Source organism: Columba livia, chromosome 10, assembly GCF_036013475.1.
Source record: "Columba livia isolate bColLiv1 breed racing homer chromosome 10, bColLiv1.pat.W.v2, whole genome shotgun sequence".
Lineage (NCBI taxonomy): Eukaryota > Metazoa > Chordata > Aves > Columbiformes > Columbidae > Columba > Columba livia.
This window is the reverse complement of record NC_088611.1, coordinates 8,278,185-8,293,740: the sequence shown is the minus strand read 5'-3', so window position 1 is coordinate 8,293,740 and position 15,556 is coordinate 8,278,185. Positions and strand designations below refer to the sequence as shown.

General features: G+C 57.2%; 1 protein-coding gene across 2 annotated transcripts; it reads right to left on the bottom strand.

The window, feature by feature from the left end:
* Nucleotides 1-9,654: 9,654 nt before the first annotated feature.
* Nucleotides 9,655-15,324, bottom strand: LOC110356442 (serine/arginine repetitive matrix protein 1-like). Of its 2 annotated transcripts, XM_065075313.1 has the most exons (8): nt 14,715-15,324; nt 14,309-14,377; nt 13,723-13,794; nt 13,272-13,370; nt 12,316-12,423; nt 11,881-11,943; nt 11,275-11,482; nt 9,655-10,746 (listed from the first exon to the last, which is right to left on the bottom strand). In XM_065075313.1, exons 1-8 carry the CDS (start codon nt 14,920-14,922, stop codon nt 10,116-10,118), a joined length of 1,458 nt encoding a protein of 485 aa, XP_064931385.1. In that variant the 5' UTR covers nt 14,923-15,324; the 3' UTR covers nt 9,655-10,115. The 2 variants fall into 2 exon arrangements, with proteins under 2 accessions (XP_064931385.1, XP_064931386.1); XM_065075314.1 differs by lacking the exon at nt 13,723-13,794 and having other exon boundaries at nt 14,715-15,321.
* Between the last annotated feature and the right edge of the window lie 232 nt (nt 15,325-15,556).

Sequence of the window (15,556 nt, the reverse complement as noted above, 5' to 3'; positions counted from 1 at the left end):
CCCGCTCTGATAAGACCTGGGTGCCACAAGAGGATCCAGGAGCAGCCAGAATCTGCTCCCGTCTGCCTTCCTGTGCCTCCAGCACAGCTAAGCCCTGTCAGTCGCCAGGCTTTACGTAACTAAGGAAGCTGGATACATGATTTCTCTTAGATTATGGACAATTAATTCCTTTGTGACTCTTCTGGAAAGAAAATCAGATCTAAACAAAGGATAAGTATAGGCATTTAATTATTGTATGTTTTAAAAGTGATTTAGTTGATTATACCTCATAATGAGGGAAGGATGATAATACACTGGCATTTCAGTCTGACCGTGAGCTCATTGAGGAATGACAGGAACAACAGATCTCATCTTGTTTTCCCCACAGCAAATCACAATTTAATTGCAGTGAGGTCTTTTTAACATGTTAGAATAAAATTTGTGTGCACAGTCAGATTCTCCCCATTGCTTAGAAAGTGAAGCTTATAACTTCCATATACAACTTTATCTTAGCTGCTGAAATATATCTGAGTGAAATTGTTCAATGGGATTGAAACAACAACAACAACAAAAAAGATAAATGAAGTGAAATAAGGTTGTTTTGACTTCAAAACAAAACCTAGACAATCCTAAACCTTTGTTCTTTGAAACTACTTTTACCTTTCATTATAATTTATTTGCTGACACCAAACCTTTCTGCATTTTATTTGAAACATAAATGTTAAGTCCCTCCCTGCCCTCCTTCTCAAACCAAACCAAACAGCCTTCTTAAAGCACACCTACAAGTCTTAGGCTGGTCCTAGCGGCTGGTTCCACAGGCAGATGTCCTGGAGGGCTGTGGCCATGGTGAAAGCTGGTAGTTTCTTCCAGTGAGACAATAAAAACTGATCCACGCCAGCTTGGTTTGACACCATTCCTACTCTAGTCTCCTCAGGCAATGCCGCCAGTGAGATAATTCTGCTATTCATCTCCTTGCCTTCCTGCTGTCAAATGCAGTTGAAATGCAACAGAGACATAAGAAAACACCAAGCCTTTCGCTCTTTACAGCATCCTTGAACACAGGCAGGTGGAAGCCCACCAAGTACATGTCACCACAGGGAGGGCAGCTCCCCAGGCTCAGCGTGACCACCCCCATGGGGTGAGCAGGGAGCGGGGACAGCCCGTGTGCCCTGTGCGGCAGCTCTGGGGCTTCCCTCCTCGCTGCCGGCTCTCACAGCGAGCCCTGGCTCGGTGCAAGTGCTGCTGCCAGCCCCGCACCCGCACACCTGGCGCGGTTTGTTGCCTCTTTTCCGTCCACGTTGCTGAAATAATGACAGTGCTCCCACATGCGCTTACATGCACCACTTGAAATTACCTGGTTTCTATTTCTCCTTACACACTGTATGCTCCTCCGTGTGGTCACTGGAAAGCTCTGAAGGCAAGAAAATGAATTCATCAGAAGCCAGAAGAGCTCGTGTTTGTACTCTGAGAAAGTTAAGACAAGCAAATCTTCCTCTACACATAGAATGAGGGGATTACCACAACGATTTTACAAGGGAAAAAAAACAACAACCAAGCAACAACAACAAAACGAAATGTGGAAGGGCATTCAGGATGACATAGAGGTTACAGGGAACACTGGTGCCTTGCCCTGCAGCACCACAACCCCTTGTACAGTGTTGTGGCGCCTTGGACAGTAATGAACAACAAAGCTGTGTACGAAAAGCCAGGACACCACCCAAAACACCCTCAGTCTCAGTCACAAGAAGCTTCCAAACCCCTCCTGGTGCTTACCTGCAGGGCTGCGTGGTGGGTCGGGATCGCAGGGCAGGGTGTGTGAATGCGTGCGGGCGTCAGCGCCGGCACTGGGGCCTCACGTGGGCTCCCTGACTCACAGCCAGAGCAGTGGCGGCTCCGTGTTGTCTTCCAGCCACCAGCCGCCACGCTCCAGCATGGCAGGAGAAGCAGTGTGTGTATTCCATGTCTCTGAGCTCTGGGGACATGGAGGCTGGGGGCTGATCCCACTGGTGCGGGAAGAGGAGCTGGACTGAGGCACTGCTGGGCTTCAGCAGCCATGCCCAGCCAGGACACCCTACCCGACTCTGATGGAGGTTTGCAGTCCTGGGCACACTGACCTCCTCTTCCCAGGTTGTGTGCACAGTAGAAACCTCGCTCAGGGTGGATCGTAACAGGGGGTTCAGCGCCCACCCACAATGGGGTCCATACTTGACAGCACCACAAGCTGGTCGTGGTCATCAATCAGGGCCCATCGAGGACCCATTAACCAGGGAAGACTTCTGTTGTGCAACAAACGTTCCCTCACCCCAGGGACCCTCCGCAGGCCATGTGACTGCCCAGAACAGGCGCCCATCACCACCTCCCACACCGTGCGCCGGTCAGGTTGGCGTCTCTGTCTGTTGCTGGCCATGGCCGGGGGCTCACCCAGCCCCTCTGGGCCCCGCTGCTGGTGGGGGGAGCCCCATGCCTGGTTCCTGCCCACGCCGTGGGCAGCCAGGGCTGTGCCCAGGCCTGGAGATCAGCCAGGGCTGGTGCCTGGCTGGGTTTGCTGTTGGTAGCACTTGGACACATGTGTGACAGCTCAGTCCCCCTTTATTTGGATAGAAAGGGCTGATCCCCAAATCAATTGGTGGGGGCTCTGTCATCGCACCCCAAGCCCTGCCCTGGGGGGGCTCCTTCAGCCCCTGCCGAAGGGCTGGGGTGGTGGGTGATGCGAGGGAAGGTGGCCAACATGCTGGTCTTGCTGCAGCACAGTGGCCAGGGACAGGCTAGAGGGCTGTGAGGAGGGCGAGCATGACAGTTTTACAGGCAGGAACAGTGGCTGCTGGCATCGGGTTCAAATACAAGGGGTGCTGGAGACGCCTGGTGCAGCTGTCCGGGCTCAAGGAGAGTTTGCTGGTCTACAGGTTGGTAATACGTTTTACGAAACCTGCTGCCGGACCGAACCTGTGGAGAGAGGAGCCTGCTGAGGCCCGAGCTGCAGGCGGGACACGGGGACTCTCCTCCGCAGCACGGCCCAGAGCTGGCATGGTTCACACCACAGCTGAGCTGCTGGCTCCCCTTGGCCGAGGTGGACACCTGCACCTCAGGGCACCGCCAAGCAGGGGGATTCCTCCGGGCAGGTTCCCCCTCAGGAGCCGTGACAGTGCGCATCTCGCCTTCTAGGGCGATCTCATCCCCGCTCCTTCTCGTCCTGCCCTGGCTTTGCCTGTGCCTGTCGCTCCTGGGGCTGCTCTTGGCCAGGCAGGGTCAGCCGGAGATCACTCTGGCTCCAGCCAGAGCAGGCTACCAAGGAGGTGGCCCAGGAATTAAGAGGCCAATTCAGGCACCCAACAGCAGCGCGAACCTCAGCAGAATTCTTTGGCCAACCACTAACTTCCCCCTTCACAGTAGCCTGACCAGAAAATCTTCATGGCTACAAACAGCTACCTAAGGAAGCAGTGGAGGGGGAAACCAATAACTTACATTGCCTTCCTTGTTTGCTGCCGGGAAATGATGTACACCACTATTGAGACTGGGATCAGAAGCAGGATTACAGCTGCAACTATCATACAGGTATTTCGGGTATCGCTAGCACAGGAAACACGTTCGGTCACTACATCCTCGGAATCATCTCCTTTCCTGTCAGCATTGGAATGATCTGCGCTTCTCTCATTGGGTGCATCTGCGGGAGCAATTCTGGACTTTAGTCTGCTCTGTGCACCACTGGTAAGCCTGCAGCACCTTTGATATAGCCAGCAAGTTCTCTGTTGCCCCCAGTGCTGGTGCCTGGAGGCACCATCCCACCCTTTCGGATAGGGTGTCCCACTGACAAAACTCAGAAGGCCACAAGGGGTGGAGCGCAGCAGCTTCACCGTTCGCTCCTTCAGGGGACACGGACAAAGCCCGTTCCTGCAGCAGGGAGTGCCACCCCCACCCGAGGGGACGGAGTCAGGCCTTCACAGCAGACACTTGAGCCTCGCTCTCCCTTTCTGCCTTTTCTCCGGAATGGGCACTGCTGCAGGTGCTCCCAGGTTTCAGGACGTGTCTCCTTTGGGGACTCCCAGTGGGATTGATCAGTACCTGAGTCCGTTTGAAAAAATTCATATACTCTGCTGCGGTGGACTTCTCCTGGCTTGGGCGGCACTGCCAAAAACCAGAGACGACAGGGAAAGCATCAGCACAGCTCTGACACAGAGGATGCAGGTTCCCTCTAAGCCCAGTCTGGCAGTCAGAGCATCACTCCGGACCCAGCTCACGGGAAGGATCGCGCTCTGTGCTGCTCTTGTGCCTCTGGGGACTCACGGCAAGATCTGGGCTGCAGCTACAGCAGGAGGTACATGCGTAAGAGAGTCCCATTTCCCACCATCTGTGGAATGGGGCCCAGATGCCCCCAACTCAAAACACTTTCAGCTTTGGCTGCTGACGTGACGTGCAAGAGCGGGCACTGGGGGAAGAGCCTGCTGCCACAGCCCAGTCCCGATGGGTGACACCGGCTGATCACGGGACAGCAGTTACCTGGCCGGCCGGTGTCCCGCATCCCCTCCAGTTTTCCACCAGGGACTGGCAGTGAGCGGCTGCTTCCTTCTGGAAACGCCTCCTTCTGCACAGCCTTGCGGTCCATATCTTGGGAAAGAAAGGGGGACAGCTGGATCAGATGGAACCCTTCCCATCAGGGAGATGGCATCTGCGGGAGGCAATACTTCTCAAAGGCACCAAAAAGGAATAGAAACAAGGCCTGGGCTTTCAGGACTGCGCCTCGTCACCACTCCAAACAGCCACGCCTGACCTGCTGGGAGACCAGGAAATTGCACGCGACCTCCTGGTTCCCATTGCACGCAGTGCATCTCTGGCAAACTGGCAAGTGACGCTAAATGCCTCCTGCAGGGCGGACGGGAAGAAGCCGCAGCCAGGCCAGCCAGGGAAACAGCCCTTCTGAGAAGGCTCCTCCGCAAGGCCCTCACGCCCTTCCCCCTGAGCACCAGCCATGGCCGCGTTCGTCCCAGCCCCGCTATCGGCCTGCAGACAGGAAACTGAGCTCAATCCAAAAAGGCAGCGGAATCAGCATCTCCACCCGATTCCCAGCACAGGAAAGGGCAACCAGCATTACTTGGGACCTCGATCCCGCCTTGAACCGGCCCTGTGGGCAAGCAGTGCTACATGTGAGCTGAACACAAGTTCAGCACACACCAGGCCCTCCAGTCTGTGTCCTGACGCCTGCACAAACCAGCTCTGAGCCCTAATGGTGAAACGGGGGCAGCCGCTGCCCCTGGCTCTTGGCTGGAACCACAGCTGGCAGCAGAGGCTCTGCACCATCTCTGTGTCTCGCCAGAGCCTGCAAGGAGTGAAAGCCAGCATCACTGCGAGGCTCTGATCAGCCCCTTCCCACTGTGCGGGCCACAGCGTGTCCAGATGTGTGTCTGCATCCTTTGGCTGTCCTGTCTCATGTCTAATGCAGAGTGAAACAGACCCACCGCGTCCTCCCTGCGATTTCTTCAGAATTTGCTTCCTGAATTCAGGTGCCTCTGGGGGCTTTTTTCCTTCTTCAGCTTGATACTCTGCTCTTGGAAGACCTTAACAGAAAGTATGAGGTTCAATTTTATGTCAAGACATTACGGAAAAACAACGCACAGCTTGTGAGGTCAGCAGAGACAGACTACTCAGCCCTGCGACGCCAGCCAGGCTGTAGCCCAGCATCCAGGCGAGGAGCTGGAAAAGTCTTTCCCACGGGCACATCTGTAACCAAACACCCAAAGAAGCCTCTGTCATCTACAGTGACCTGCATCAGCAGAACCGAATCGCAGCTGCAGTGAGGAGAGGGCACACACGTGCAGGTCTCTGTCCCCACACCCGAGAGGTGTCCAGCTGGAGGACCCTTGCGCTTGGAGCTGGCAGCTCAAAAGGGAGGAAAAAGCCATGACGTACCCACGGCATCTCCCAAAGCCTCCATCCTGGAACCCGGACGGGAACCTGGATCACCTTGGCCGACAGGCACGGCTGCAAACAAGCGCAGGACAGAACAGCTCCGTGACACAGCGCAAGTCACTTCCGCAGCTCGGAGCGGCAGGGAGTGCAATATCAAAGCGGGGATTACTCCACGGCACTCGTCCCTCCCTCCCACTCGGGACATGCGGCAAAGAGTTACCACGTGCCTGCAGCGGCACCGTACTGGGACAAACGAACCACGCGTGGAGCCGCCGGGAGAAAGGACTCCCTGGAGCTCACAGCTGCTCTAACTCAACCCCAACAAGCCGCTGGCTTGGCAGCTGGCACCGGGAGCAGCTCAGGCTCTGAGGGGCTGGCAAAGACACTTTCCTAAGGGAAAGCGCCCCGGGACACATCCCTGAGCCCGGCCCGGTCCCGCTCTGCTCTCCTCTATGTCTCTGCTTTGGTCACAGAAGGAGCAACTTGCCTTACCCACAGAGAGAAGATTAAAAGGTAAATGCTCCTTCACCCCACTGAAACATTATCAACGTTTCTTCCTTCAAGGAAAGGGACATTGAGAACTTACGACCAGGACGACCCAAGGGCTCCAAGCCAACAGCCAGACGAGAGGATTGATCAGGGCCACCACCCCCATCTAGAAGCAAGCACAGATGGATATCTTCCTGTTACAAGGTTGGATCCACTTGCTGCCTTAGTGAACCACGGGCACTGGAAGGGGCTCAGGTAACTACACGGGAGCCAGACGTAGGTCGAGCTTCCTAAAGCTGCAGAGGGGCCTGGTGACCTCTTGGCTGGCTCCTGGCAGCTCTGCAAACACTCTCCCCAGGCCACGTGCAACACTCCTCAAGGAGCAGATGGATCAACACGCAGAGGAAACCCTCGCAAAGCCCTGGAGGAAAAGCTATCCTGCCCTCTTCTTGGGGAGAGGAGCCTGCTGGCCGTGAAAGGCTGCACCACTGCCACCCACTTACCCGCTCCCCGCGCTCGCCACGGAGCAGCCTGGGCAGTCCTGGCATGCAGGGCCACCCAGAGGAGGAGGAGGGGGAGAAGGTGCTGGGTGAGGGCCATGGCACCCGCGCTTGCACCACACTGCTTTCGCTGCCGCTGCTGACGCTGCCGCTTTCGCTGCCGCTGCTGCAGTGAGGGTCGGGAGCTGCGCGGTCCAGTCATATGGCTGTCGCAGCACCGTGTGGCTCTGTGACCTCACAGCCCCACTGTGACCTCATGGCTGGGCCGAGGCTGCACGGGGACGGCTCTGAGGGTGCTCATGGAGAACCGCTGGAGCACGGGGGCTCTGTTATCCCCCAGTGTGCATTGCTTACGTGTGCCACGGGCACACGGACCTGACCCTTAACATTTTTGGCACTCAGAAGGAGGCTGTAGCTGCTCTTGCAAATGCCGCTCCCAGTTTGGGAAAGGCCAAATGCTCCAAGTTCCTGTACCTCCCGAGCAGATACACCTCTTTTCCCTTTACAAGTGATCAGCATTTCAACATCCACCCTCCTGTGTGGTCAGAAGTTTGGGAAAAAGCCACCAGCCCGTCACCACTGCTGGAGCCCTTGAAGGGCCGTGTGTGCAGAAGCATCTGTGCATAAAGGTCACCAGCACGGGGCCTTGTCCCTGGCCACGCAGACAGGGGGCAGGAGGCCCTTGCCAGCAGCCTTGTGCCCGCCCTGGCCTCTGTGTCGCTCTCCAGGGATGTTTTTCAGTTGTGCTGGCCCTGTTGATGCTCAGCTCCGCAGGCTTTGCAGGCACAGGCTGTCCCAGCCCACCGCAGCGGCTGCAGCTGCAGCTGGCCGGAGCAGCTCCTTCCCAGCCACCAGGGGCTCTGTGGATGCTGGGCTAGAAAACGAGCAGCTCTGGCTTTTCGGCCGTTCTGTATGTGGTGGAAATCAAGCAGAACCAAAGGCCAGTGCAGAGTGCTGACCACTGTCATGGTTTAACCTGAGCCAGCAATACAACCGCTATAACTGCTCACTCACCCCTTCCCTCATCCCCCCCCCAATAGGGGAAAGAATCAAAAGGGAAGGCAGAAACTTGGATTGAGATAAAATAAAAAACACTACTAATAAATATATATATAAGAGGAAATAAAAAATAGTCAAGGTGATTCCTCACCAACTCCGTCTACCACTGAGCAGCCAGTCCCAGGAAAACAGTACCTGGTGCCAAAGCTGATCCCAGAGAGAGAAAAGAGAAGAAAAAAGCAGGAAGGCTCAGAGGCTTCTGCAAAATGGCAAAAAGCCAAACTAAACATCCCACACCAAAAACTCCCCTGGCTGCACCCCAGAGCAAGCAAGAGCAAGAACACCTGAAAGAGCAACAGAGACCATGCAAACCACCTGGAAGGTCCCGACTCTCCTTATATATGAAGCGTGACACTAATGGGATGCAATACTCTCACTGATCAGTCTGGGTGTCAGTCAAGCTCTGCCCCATCCATTCCCCCCTTCCTCAATGCCTCACACCTGTGGGCAGAGCCCTCAGAGTGTCCTTGGCTCTCAGACCAGAGCAATTGAAAACATTAACTCTGTGAGAGGGTGTTATCATCTTCTCAAACTAAGTCCAAATAAGGACCATGCTACCTATGAGAAAGAAGGGTTTCTAACTGCATGAAGAAAATTAAGTCATTTTCAGTCAAACCAGCACAGACGCCTACAAGGCTGATTGATAGCTATATTCAGCACAGTTCTTTGAGCCCTCCCTTGTCCTCACTGACACCCTCCAAAGGTGCAAAGCTTATGATTGTTTTATGTGTCTGTGTTAGGAGGAGACCACAGCCTTAGAGGAAAAATCTCCCAATGTTTGTGCAACATCCCAGCTGGTGTAGCTCAAACGTCTAAAGTCAGACACCGAAAGTTAGACAGACGTCAAGGAGTCCGTGACACCCAAGGGGAAAAAGCCCCCAGTCTTGCTGTTGTCTCAACAGGCGGATTGCATCTAACCAAAGGCTGGTCTAGCCTAGGGTGCCTGGCCTCTGGGAGAAGCCCAGGATGGCACCTAAGAGCAAGGTGAGCAGGGGATAATTTCCTTGTGTGTTCTACTTTGCCCTGGTGATTTAGAGCACCAGTGTCATGAACAGCAGACAGACCTGGTGACCTCCTGGCTGGCTCCTGGCAGCTCTGCAAACACTCTTCCCAGCCGCATGCAACACCCCTCGAGGAGCGGATGGACCGACATACGGCGCCTCGGGGCTTTCTGACCAGGAGAGCTTTCGCACACAGAGGAAATCCTGGCAAAGCACTGGAGAAAAAACCATCATCCACGCTGCTCGGGGAGACGCGTTGAAGCCTTCAACACTTTCACATGCTGTTGGCAATAGCAACCGTGATCTAAGCAAAGGCCTCAGAATGAACATCAGGCCCGGCCTCCTTTTAGTCTAAAAGGCCACGTGCTTACTGTTGTACCCCCCAAAACTGCCTTATCGGTGCTAATGAACGGCCTTGCTTGTAAACGTGTGTCTTGCTTCCCCGACCAGAGGGCAAAGCCTTGCAGCACAGCACAACTCTTAGGAACGGCTCAGCCAGCCCGTCCACTTGCTGATCGAGCAGGGGGTGGTCACCACTTGGTTAATCCCAAGACAGTAAAAACCTTGCTCAGGGAGCATCTTAACAGGGGACTCAGCACCCACATGTGGAGATACTTTGCTGCCCCGCTAGCTGGTCATGGCCATCAATTAGGGCCCATCAAGGGCCCATTAACCAGGGAACGCCTTTGTTGTGCCTCCAGTGCATCTGCTTTTCAGGCTTCTGCTCCTAGAGGTGCCCTTGCTGCCTTATCCCTTTTGCTGGGTATCCCACTGGAGGACGTCCACGGCCAGAGGATGCCACTGCAACAAACATTCCCTCACCCCACGGACCTTCCGCAGGCCGTGTGACTGCCCAGACCAGGCGCCCATCACCACCTCCCACACCGTGCGCCGGTCAGGTTGGCGTCTCTGTCTGTTGCTGGCCATGGCCGGGGGCTCACCCAGCCCCTCTGGGCCCCGCTGCTGGTGGGGGGAGCCCGGGCCTGCCCACGCCGTGGGCAGCCAGGGCTGTGCCCGGGCCTGGAGATCAGCCAGGGCTGGTGCCTGGCTGGGTTTGCTGTTGGTAGCACTTGGACACTTGTGTGACAGCTCAGTCCCCCTTTATTTGGATAGAAAGGGCTGATCCCCAAATCAATTGGTGGGGGCTCTGCTATTGCACCCCAAGCCCTGCCCTGGGGGGGCTCCTTCAGCCCCTGCCGAAGGGCTGGGGTGGTGGGGGACGAGGGGGTGGCGGGTGCCGGTTGCCACCTCGTGGGTCCTGCTGCATCATGGTGAGCTGGGACCGGCTGGGAGGACGCGGGGACTGGCTCGGGGGATGCAGGGGCCGGCTCGGAGGACGTGGGGGCCGGCTTGGGGGATGCGGAGACCGGCTCGGGGGATGCGGAGACCGGCTTGGCGGCTGAGGAGACCGTGGTGTCGGTGGGCGCTGGAAGTCCTGTCTGCTTGGGGGCCGGAAGCCACTTTCACGGGTCATCCTCTGTGGGGTGGCCATGGCCGGGCTGGGAGGACGTGGGGGCCGGGGGGGCCGTGGGGAGGCCGGGCGCTCAAAGTCTTCTTCGGCCTGGGGCCAGTAGCCACCATGCTGGTCCCTCCTCATCGGGGTCACCGGGCTGGGGGGCCGTGGGCTCCGCGGGCGTGATGGTTTGGGAGGCGGGAGTGGCGGCTCCCGGGGTTGGATCCAGCTCTCATGGATGTCTTCCTCGCCATCCCAGCTGTCTGGGTGTGCGTCCCAGCTGTCCCGGCCAGTGTCCCAGCGGTCCCGGCGTGGAGAGCGGCCTCTGGATTCCTGATGGGCTCCAAAAGCTCTGTCCTGCTTTCTGTGGATGGAGCCATGGAGCCTGCTGAGGCCCGAGCTGCAGGCGGGACACGGGGACTCTCCTCCGCAGCACGGCCCAGAGCTGGCACGGCTCACACCACGGCTGAGCTGCTGGCTCCCCTTGGCCGAGGTGGACACCTGCACCTCAGGGCACCGCCGAGCAGGGGGATTCCTCCGGGCAGGTTCCCCCTCAGGAGCCGTGACAGTGCGCATCTCGCCTTCTAGGGCGATCTCATCCCCGCTCCTTCTCGTCCTGCCCTGGCTTTGCCTGTGCCTGTCGCTCCTGGGGCTGCTCTTGGCCAGGCAGGGTCAGCCGGAGCTCACTCTGGCTCCAGCCAGAGCAGGCTACCAAGGAGGTGGCCCAGGAATTAAGAGGCCAATTCAGGCACCCAACAGTAGCGCGAACCTCAGCAGAATTCTTTGGCCAACCACTGACTTGCCCCTTCACAGCAGCCTGACCAGAAAGGCTTGGTGGCTACAAACAGCTACCTAAGGAAGCAGTTGGGGTGATGGGAAATCAATAACTCACTTTTTTGCCTTCCTCCGCCGCCAGAACAGGAAGGCCATCACTGCCACTGCTATTCCAAGTGGCACTAAAGTGATGGTTAGTGCTGTGTTTATCATACAGCTCTTTCGCACATCTTGGGGGCAGAGAGGAAGTTCGTCCTCTTTAGAATTGGAAACATCTGCTTTCCCCTGGACTTCGGAAACACCTGCGCGTCTCTTGTGGGTCGCATCTGCGGGAGCAATTCTGGACTTTAGTCTGCTCTGTGCACCACTGGTAAGCCTGCAGCACCTTTGATATAGCCAGCATGTTCTCTGTTGCCCCCAGTGCTGGTGCCTGGAGGCACCATCCCACCCTTTCGGATAGGGTGTCCCACTGACAAAACTCAGAAGGCCACAAGGGGTGGAGCGCAGCAGCTTCACCGTTCGCTCCTTCAGGGGACACGGACAAAGCCCGTTCCTGCAGCAGGGAGTGCCACCCCCACCCGAGGGGACGGAGTCAGGCCTTCACAGCAGACACTTGAGCCTCGCTCTCCCTTTCTGCCTTTTCTCCGGAATGGGCACTGCTGCAGGTGCTCCCAGGTTTCAGGACGTGTCTCCTTTGGGGACTCCCAGTGGGATTGATCAGTACCTGAGTCCGTTTGAAAAAATTCATATACTCTGCTGCGGTGGACTTCTCCTGGCTTGGGCGGCACTGCCAAAAACCAGAGACGACAGGGAAAGCATCAGCACAGCTCTGACACAGAGGATGCAGGTTCCCTCTAAGCCCAGTCTGGCAGTCAGAGCATCACTCCGGACCCAGCTCACGGGAAGGATCGCGCTCTGTGCTGCTCTTGTGTCTCTGGGGACTCATGGCAAGATCTGGGCTGCAGCTACAGCAGGAGGTACATGCGTAAGAGAGTCCCATTTCCCACCATCTGTGGAATGGGGCCCAGATGCCCCCAACTCAAAACACTTTCAGCTTTGGCTGCTGACGTGACGTGCAAGAGCGGGCACTGGGGGAAGAGCCTGCTGCCACAGCCCAGTCCCGATGGGTGACACCGGCTGATCACGGGACAGCAGTTACCTGGCCGGCCGGTGTCCCGCATCCCCTCCAGTTTTCCACCAGGGACTGGCAGTGAGCGGCTGCTTCCTTCTGGAAACGCCTCCTTCTGCACAGCCTTGCGGTCCATATCTTGGGAAAGAAAGGGGGACAGCTGGATCAGATGGAACCCTTCCCATCAGGGAGATGGCATCTGCGGGAGGCAATACTTCTCAAAGGCACCAAAAAGGAATAGAAACAAGGCCTGGGCTTTCAGGACTGCGCCTCGTCACCACTCCAAACAGCCACGCCTGACCTGCTGGGAGACCAGGAAATTGCACGCGACCTCCTGGTTCCCATTGCACGCAGTGCATCTCTGGCAAACTGGCAAGTGACGCTAAATGCCTCCTGCAGGGCGGACGGGAAGAAGCCGCAGCCAGGCCAGCCAGGGAAACAGCCCTTCTGAGAAGGCTCCTCCGCAAGGCCCTCACGCCCTTCCCCCTGAGCACCAGCCATGGCCGCGTTCGTCCCAGCCCCGCTATCGGCCTGCAGACAGGAAACTGAGCTCAATCCAAAAAGGCAGCGGAATCAGCATCTCCACCCGATTCCCAGCACAGGAAAGGGCAACCAGCATTACTTGGGACCTCGATCCCGCCTTGAACCGGCCCTGTGGGCAAGCAGTGCTACATGTGAGCTGAACACAAGTTCAGCACACACCAGGCCCTCCAGTCTGTGTCCTGACGCCTGCACAAACCAGCTCTGAGCCCTAATGGTGAAACGGGGGCAGCCGCTGCCCCTGGCTCTTGGCTGGAACCACAGCTGGCAGCAGAGGCTCTGCACCATCTCTGTGTCTCGCCAGAGCCTGCAAGGAGTGAAAGCCAGCATCACTGCGAGGCTCTGATCAGCCCCTTCCCACTGTGCGGGCCACAGCGTGTCCAGATGTGTGTCTGCATCCTTTGGCTGTCCTGTCTCATGTCTAATGCAGAGTGAAACAGACCCACCGCGTCCTCCCTGCGATTTCTTCAGAATTTGCTTCCTGAATTCAGGTGCCTCTGGGGGCTTTTTTCCTCCTTCAGCTTGATACTCTGCTCTTGGAAGACCTTAACAGAAAGTATGAGGTTCAATTTTATGTCAAGACATTACGGAAAAACAACGCACAGCTTGTGAGGTCAGCAGAGACAGACTACTCAGCCCTGCGACGCCAGCCAGGCTGTAGCCCAGCATCCAGGCGAGGAGCTGGAAAAGTCTTTCCCACGGGCACATCTGTAACCAAACACCCAAAGAAGCCTCTGTCATCTACAGTGACCTGCATCAGCAGAACCGAATCGCAGCTGCAGTGAGGAGAGGGCACACACGTGCAGGTCTCTGTCCCCACACCCGAGAGGTGTCCAGCTGGAGGACCCTTGCGCTTGGAGCTGGCAGCTCAAAAGGGAGGAAAAAGCCATGACGTACCCACGGCATCTCCCAAAGCCTCCATCCTGGAACCCGGACGGGAACCTGGATCACCTTGGCCGACAGGCACGGCTGCAAACAAGCGCAGGACAGAACAGCTCCGTGACACAGCGCAAGTCACTTCCGCAGCTCGGAGCGGCAGGGAGTGCAATATCAAAGCGGGGATTACTCCACGGCACTCGTCCCTCCCTCCCACTCGGGACATGCGGCAAAGAGTTACCACGTGCCTGCAGCGGCACCGTACTGGGACAAACGAACCACGCGTGGAGCCGCCGGGAGAAAGGACTCCCTGGAGCTCACAGCTGCTCTAACTCAACCCCAACAAGCCGCTGGCTTGGCAGCTGGCACCGGGAGCAGCTCAGGCTCTGAGGGGCTGGCAAAGACACTTTCCTAAGGGAAAGCGCCCCGGGACACATCCCTGAGCCCGGCCCGGTCCCGCTCTGCTCTCCTCTATGTCTCTGCTTTGGTCACAGAAGGAGCAACTTGCCTTACCCACAGAGAGAAGATTAAAAGGTAAATGCTCCTTCACCCCACTGAAACATTATCAACGTTTCTTCCTTCAAGGAAAGGGACATTGAGAACTTACGACCAGGACGACCCAAGGGCTCCAAGCCAACAGCCAGACGAGAGGATTGATCAGGGCCACCACCCCCATCTAGAAGCAAGCACAGATGGATATCTTCCTGTTACAAGGTTGGATCCACTTGCTGCCTTAGTGAACCACGGGCACTGGAAGGGGCTCAGGTAAGTACACGGGAGCCAGACGTAGGTCGAGCTTCCTAAAGCTGCAGAGGGGCCTGGTGACCTCTTGGCTGGCTCCTGGCAGCTCTGCAAACACTCTCCCCAGGCCACGTGCAACACTCCTCAAGGAGCAGATGGATCAACACGCAGAGGAAACCCTCGCAAAGCCCTGGAGGAAAAGCTATCCTGCCCTCTTCTTGGGGAGAGGAGCCTGCTGGCCGTGAAAGGCTGCACCACTGCCACCCACTTACCCGCTCCCCGCGCTCGCCACGGAGCAGCCTGGGCAGTCCTGGCATGCAGGGCCACCCAGAGGAGGAGGAGGGGGAGAAGGCGCTGGGCGAGGGCCATGGCACCCGCGCTTGCACCACACTGCTTTCGCTGCCGCTGCTGACGCTGCTGCTTTCGCTGCCGCTGCTGCCGCTGCTGCAGTGAGGGTCGGGAGCTGCGCGGTCCAGTCATATGGCTGTCGCAGCACCGTGTGGCTCTGTGACCTCACAGCCCCACTGTGACCTCATGGCTGGGCCGAGGCTGCACGGGGACGGCTCTGAGGGTGCTCATGGAGAACCGCTGGAGCACGGGGGCTCTGTTATCCCCCAGTGTGCATTGCTTACGTGTGCCACGGGCACACGGACCTGACCCTTAACATTTTTGGCACTCAGAAGGAGGCTGTAGCTGCTCTTGCAAATGCCGCTCCCAGTTTGGGAAAGGCCAAATGCTCCAAGTTCCTGTACCTCCCGAGCAGATACACCTCTTTTCCCTTTACAAGTGATCAGCATTTCAACATCCACCCTCCTGTGTGGTCAGAAGTTTGGGAAAAAGAAGCATTTGTGCATAAAGGTCACCAGCACGAGGCCTTGTCCCTGGCCATGCAGACAGGGGGCAGGAGGCCCTTGCCAGCAGCCTTGTGCCCGCCCTGGCCTCTGTGTCGCTCTCCAGGGATGTTTTTCAGTTGTGCTGGCCCTGTTGATGCTCAGCTCCGCAGGCTTTGCAGGCACAGGCTGTCCCAGCCCACCGCAGCGGCTGCAGCTGCAGCTGGCCAGAGCAGCTCCTTCCCAGATAGGACACCCTACCCCACTCTGATGGAGGTTTGCAG

Bases quoted from the DNA above. Each gene is read 5' to 3' on its own strand.
- LOC110356442 (XM_065075313.1), bottom strand. From the start codon at position 14,922: ATGACTGGACCGCGCAGCTCCCGACCCTCACTGCAGCAGCGGCAGCAG. The intron at 13,795-14,308 runs GTAAGTTCTCAA...GCTTGTTTGCAG, and splicing joins GCCCTTGGGTCGTCCTGGTC to CCGTGCCTGTCGGCCAAGGT. The intron at 11,944-12,315 runs GTAACTGCTGTC...GGTTTTTGGCAG, and splicing joins GCGGGACACCGGCCGGCCAG to TGCCGCCCAAGCCAGGAGAA.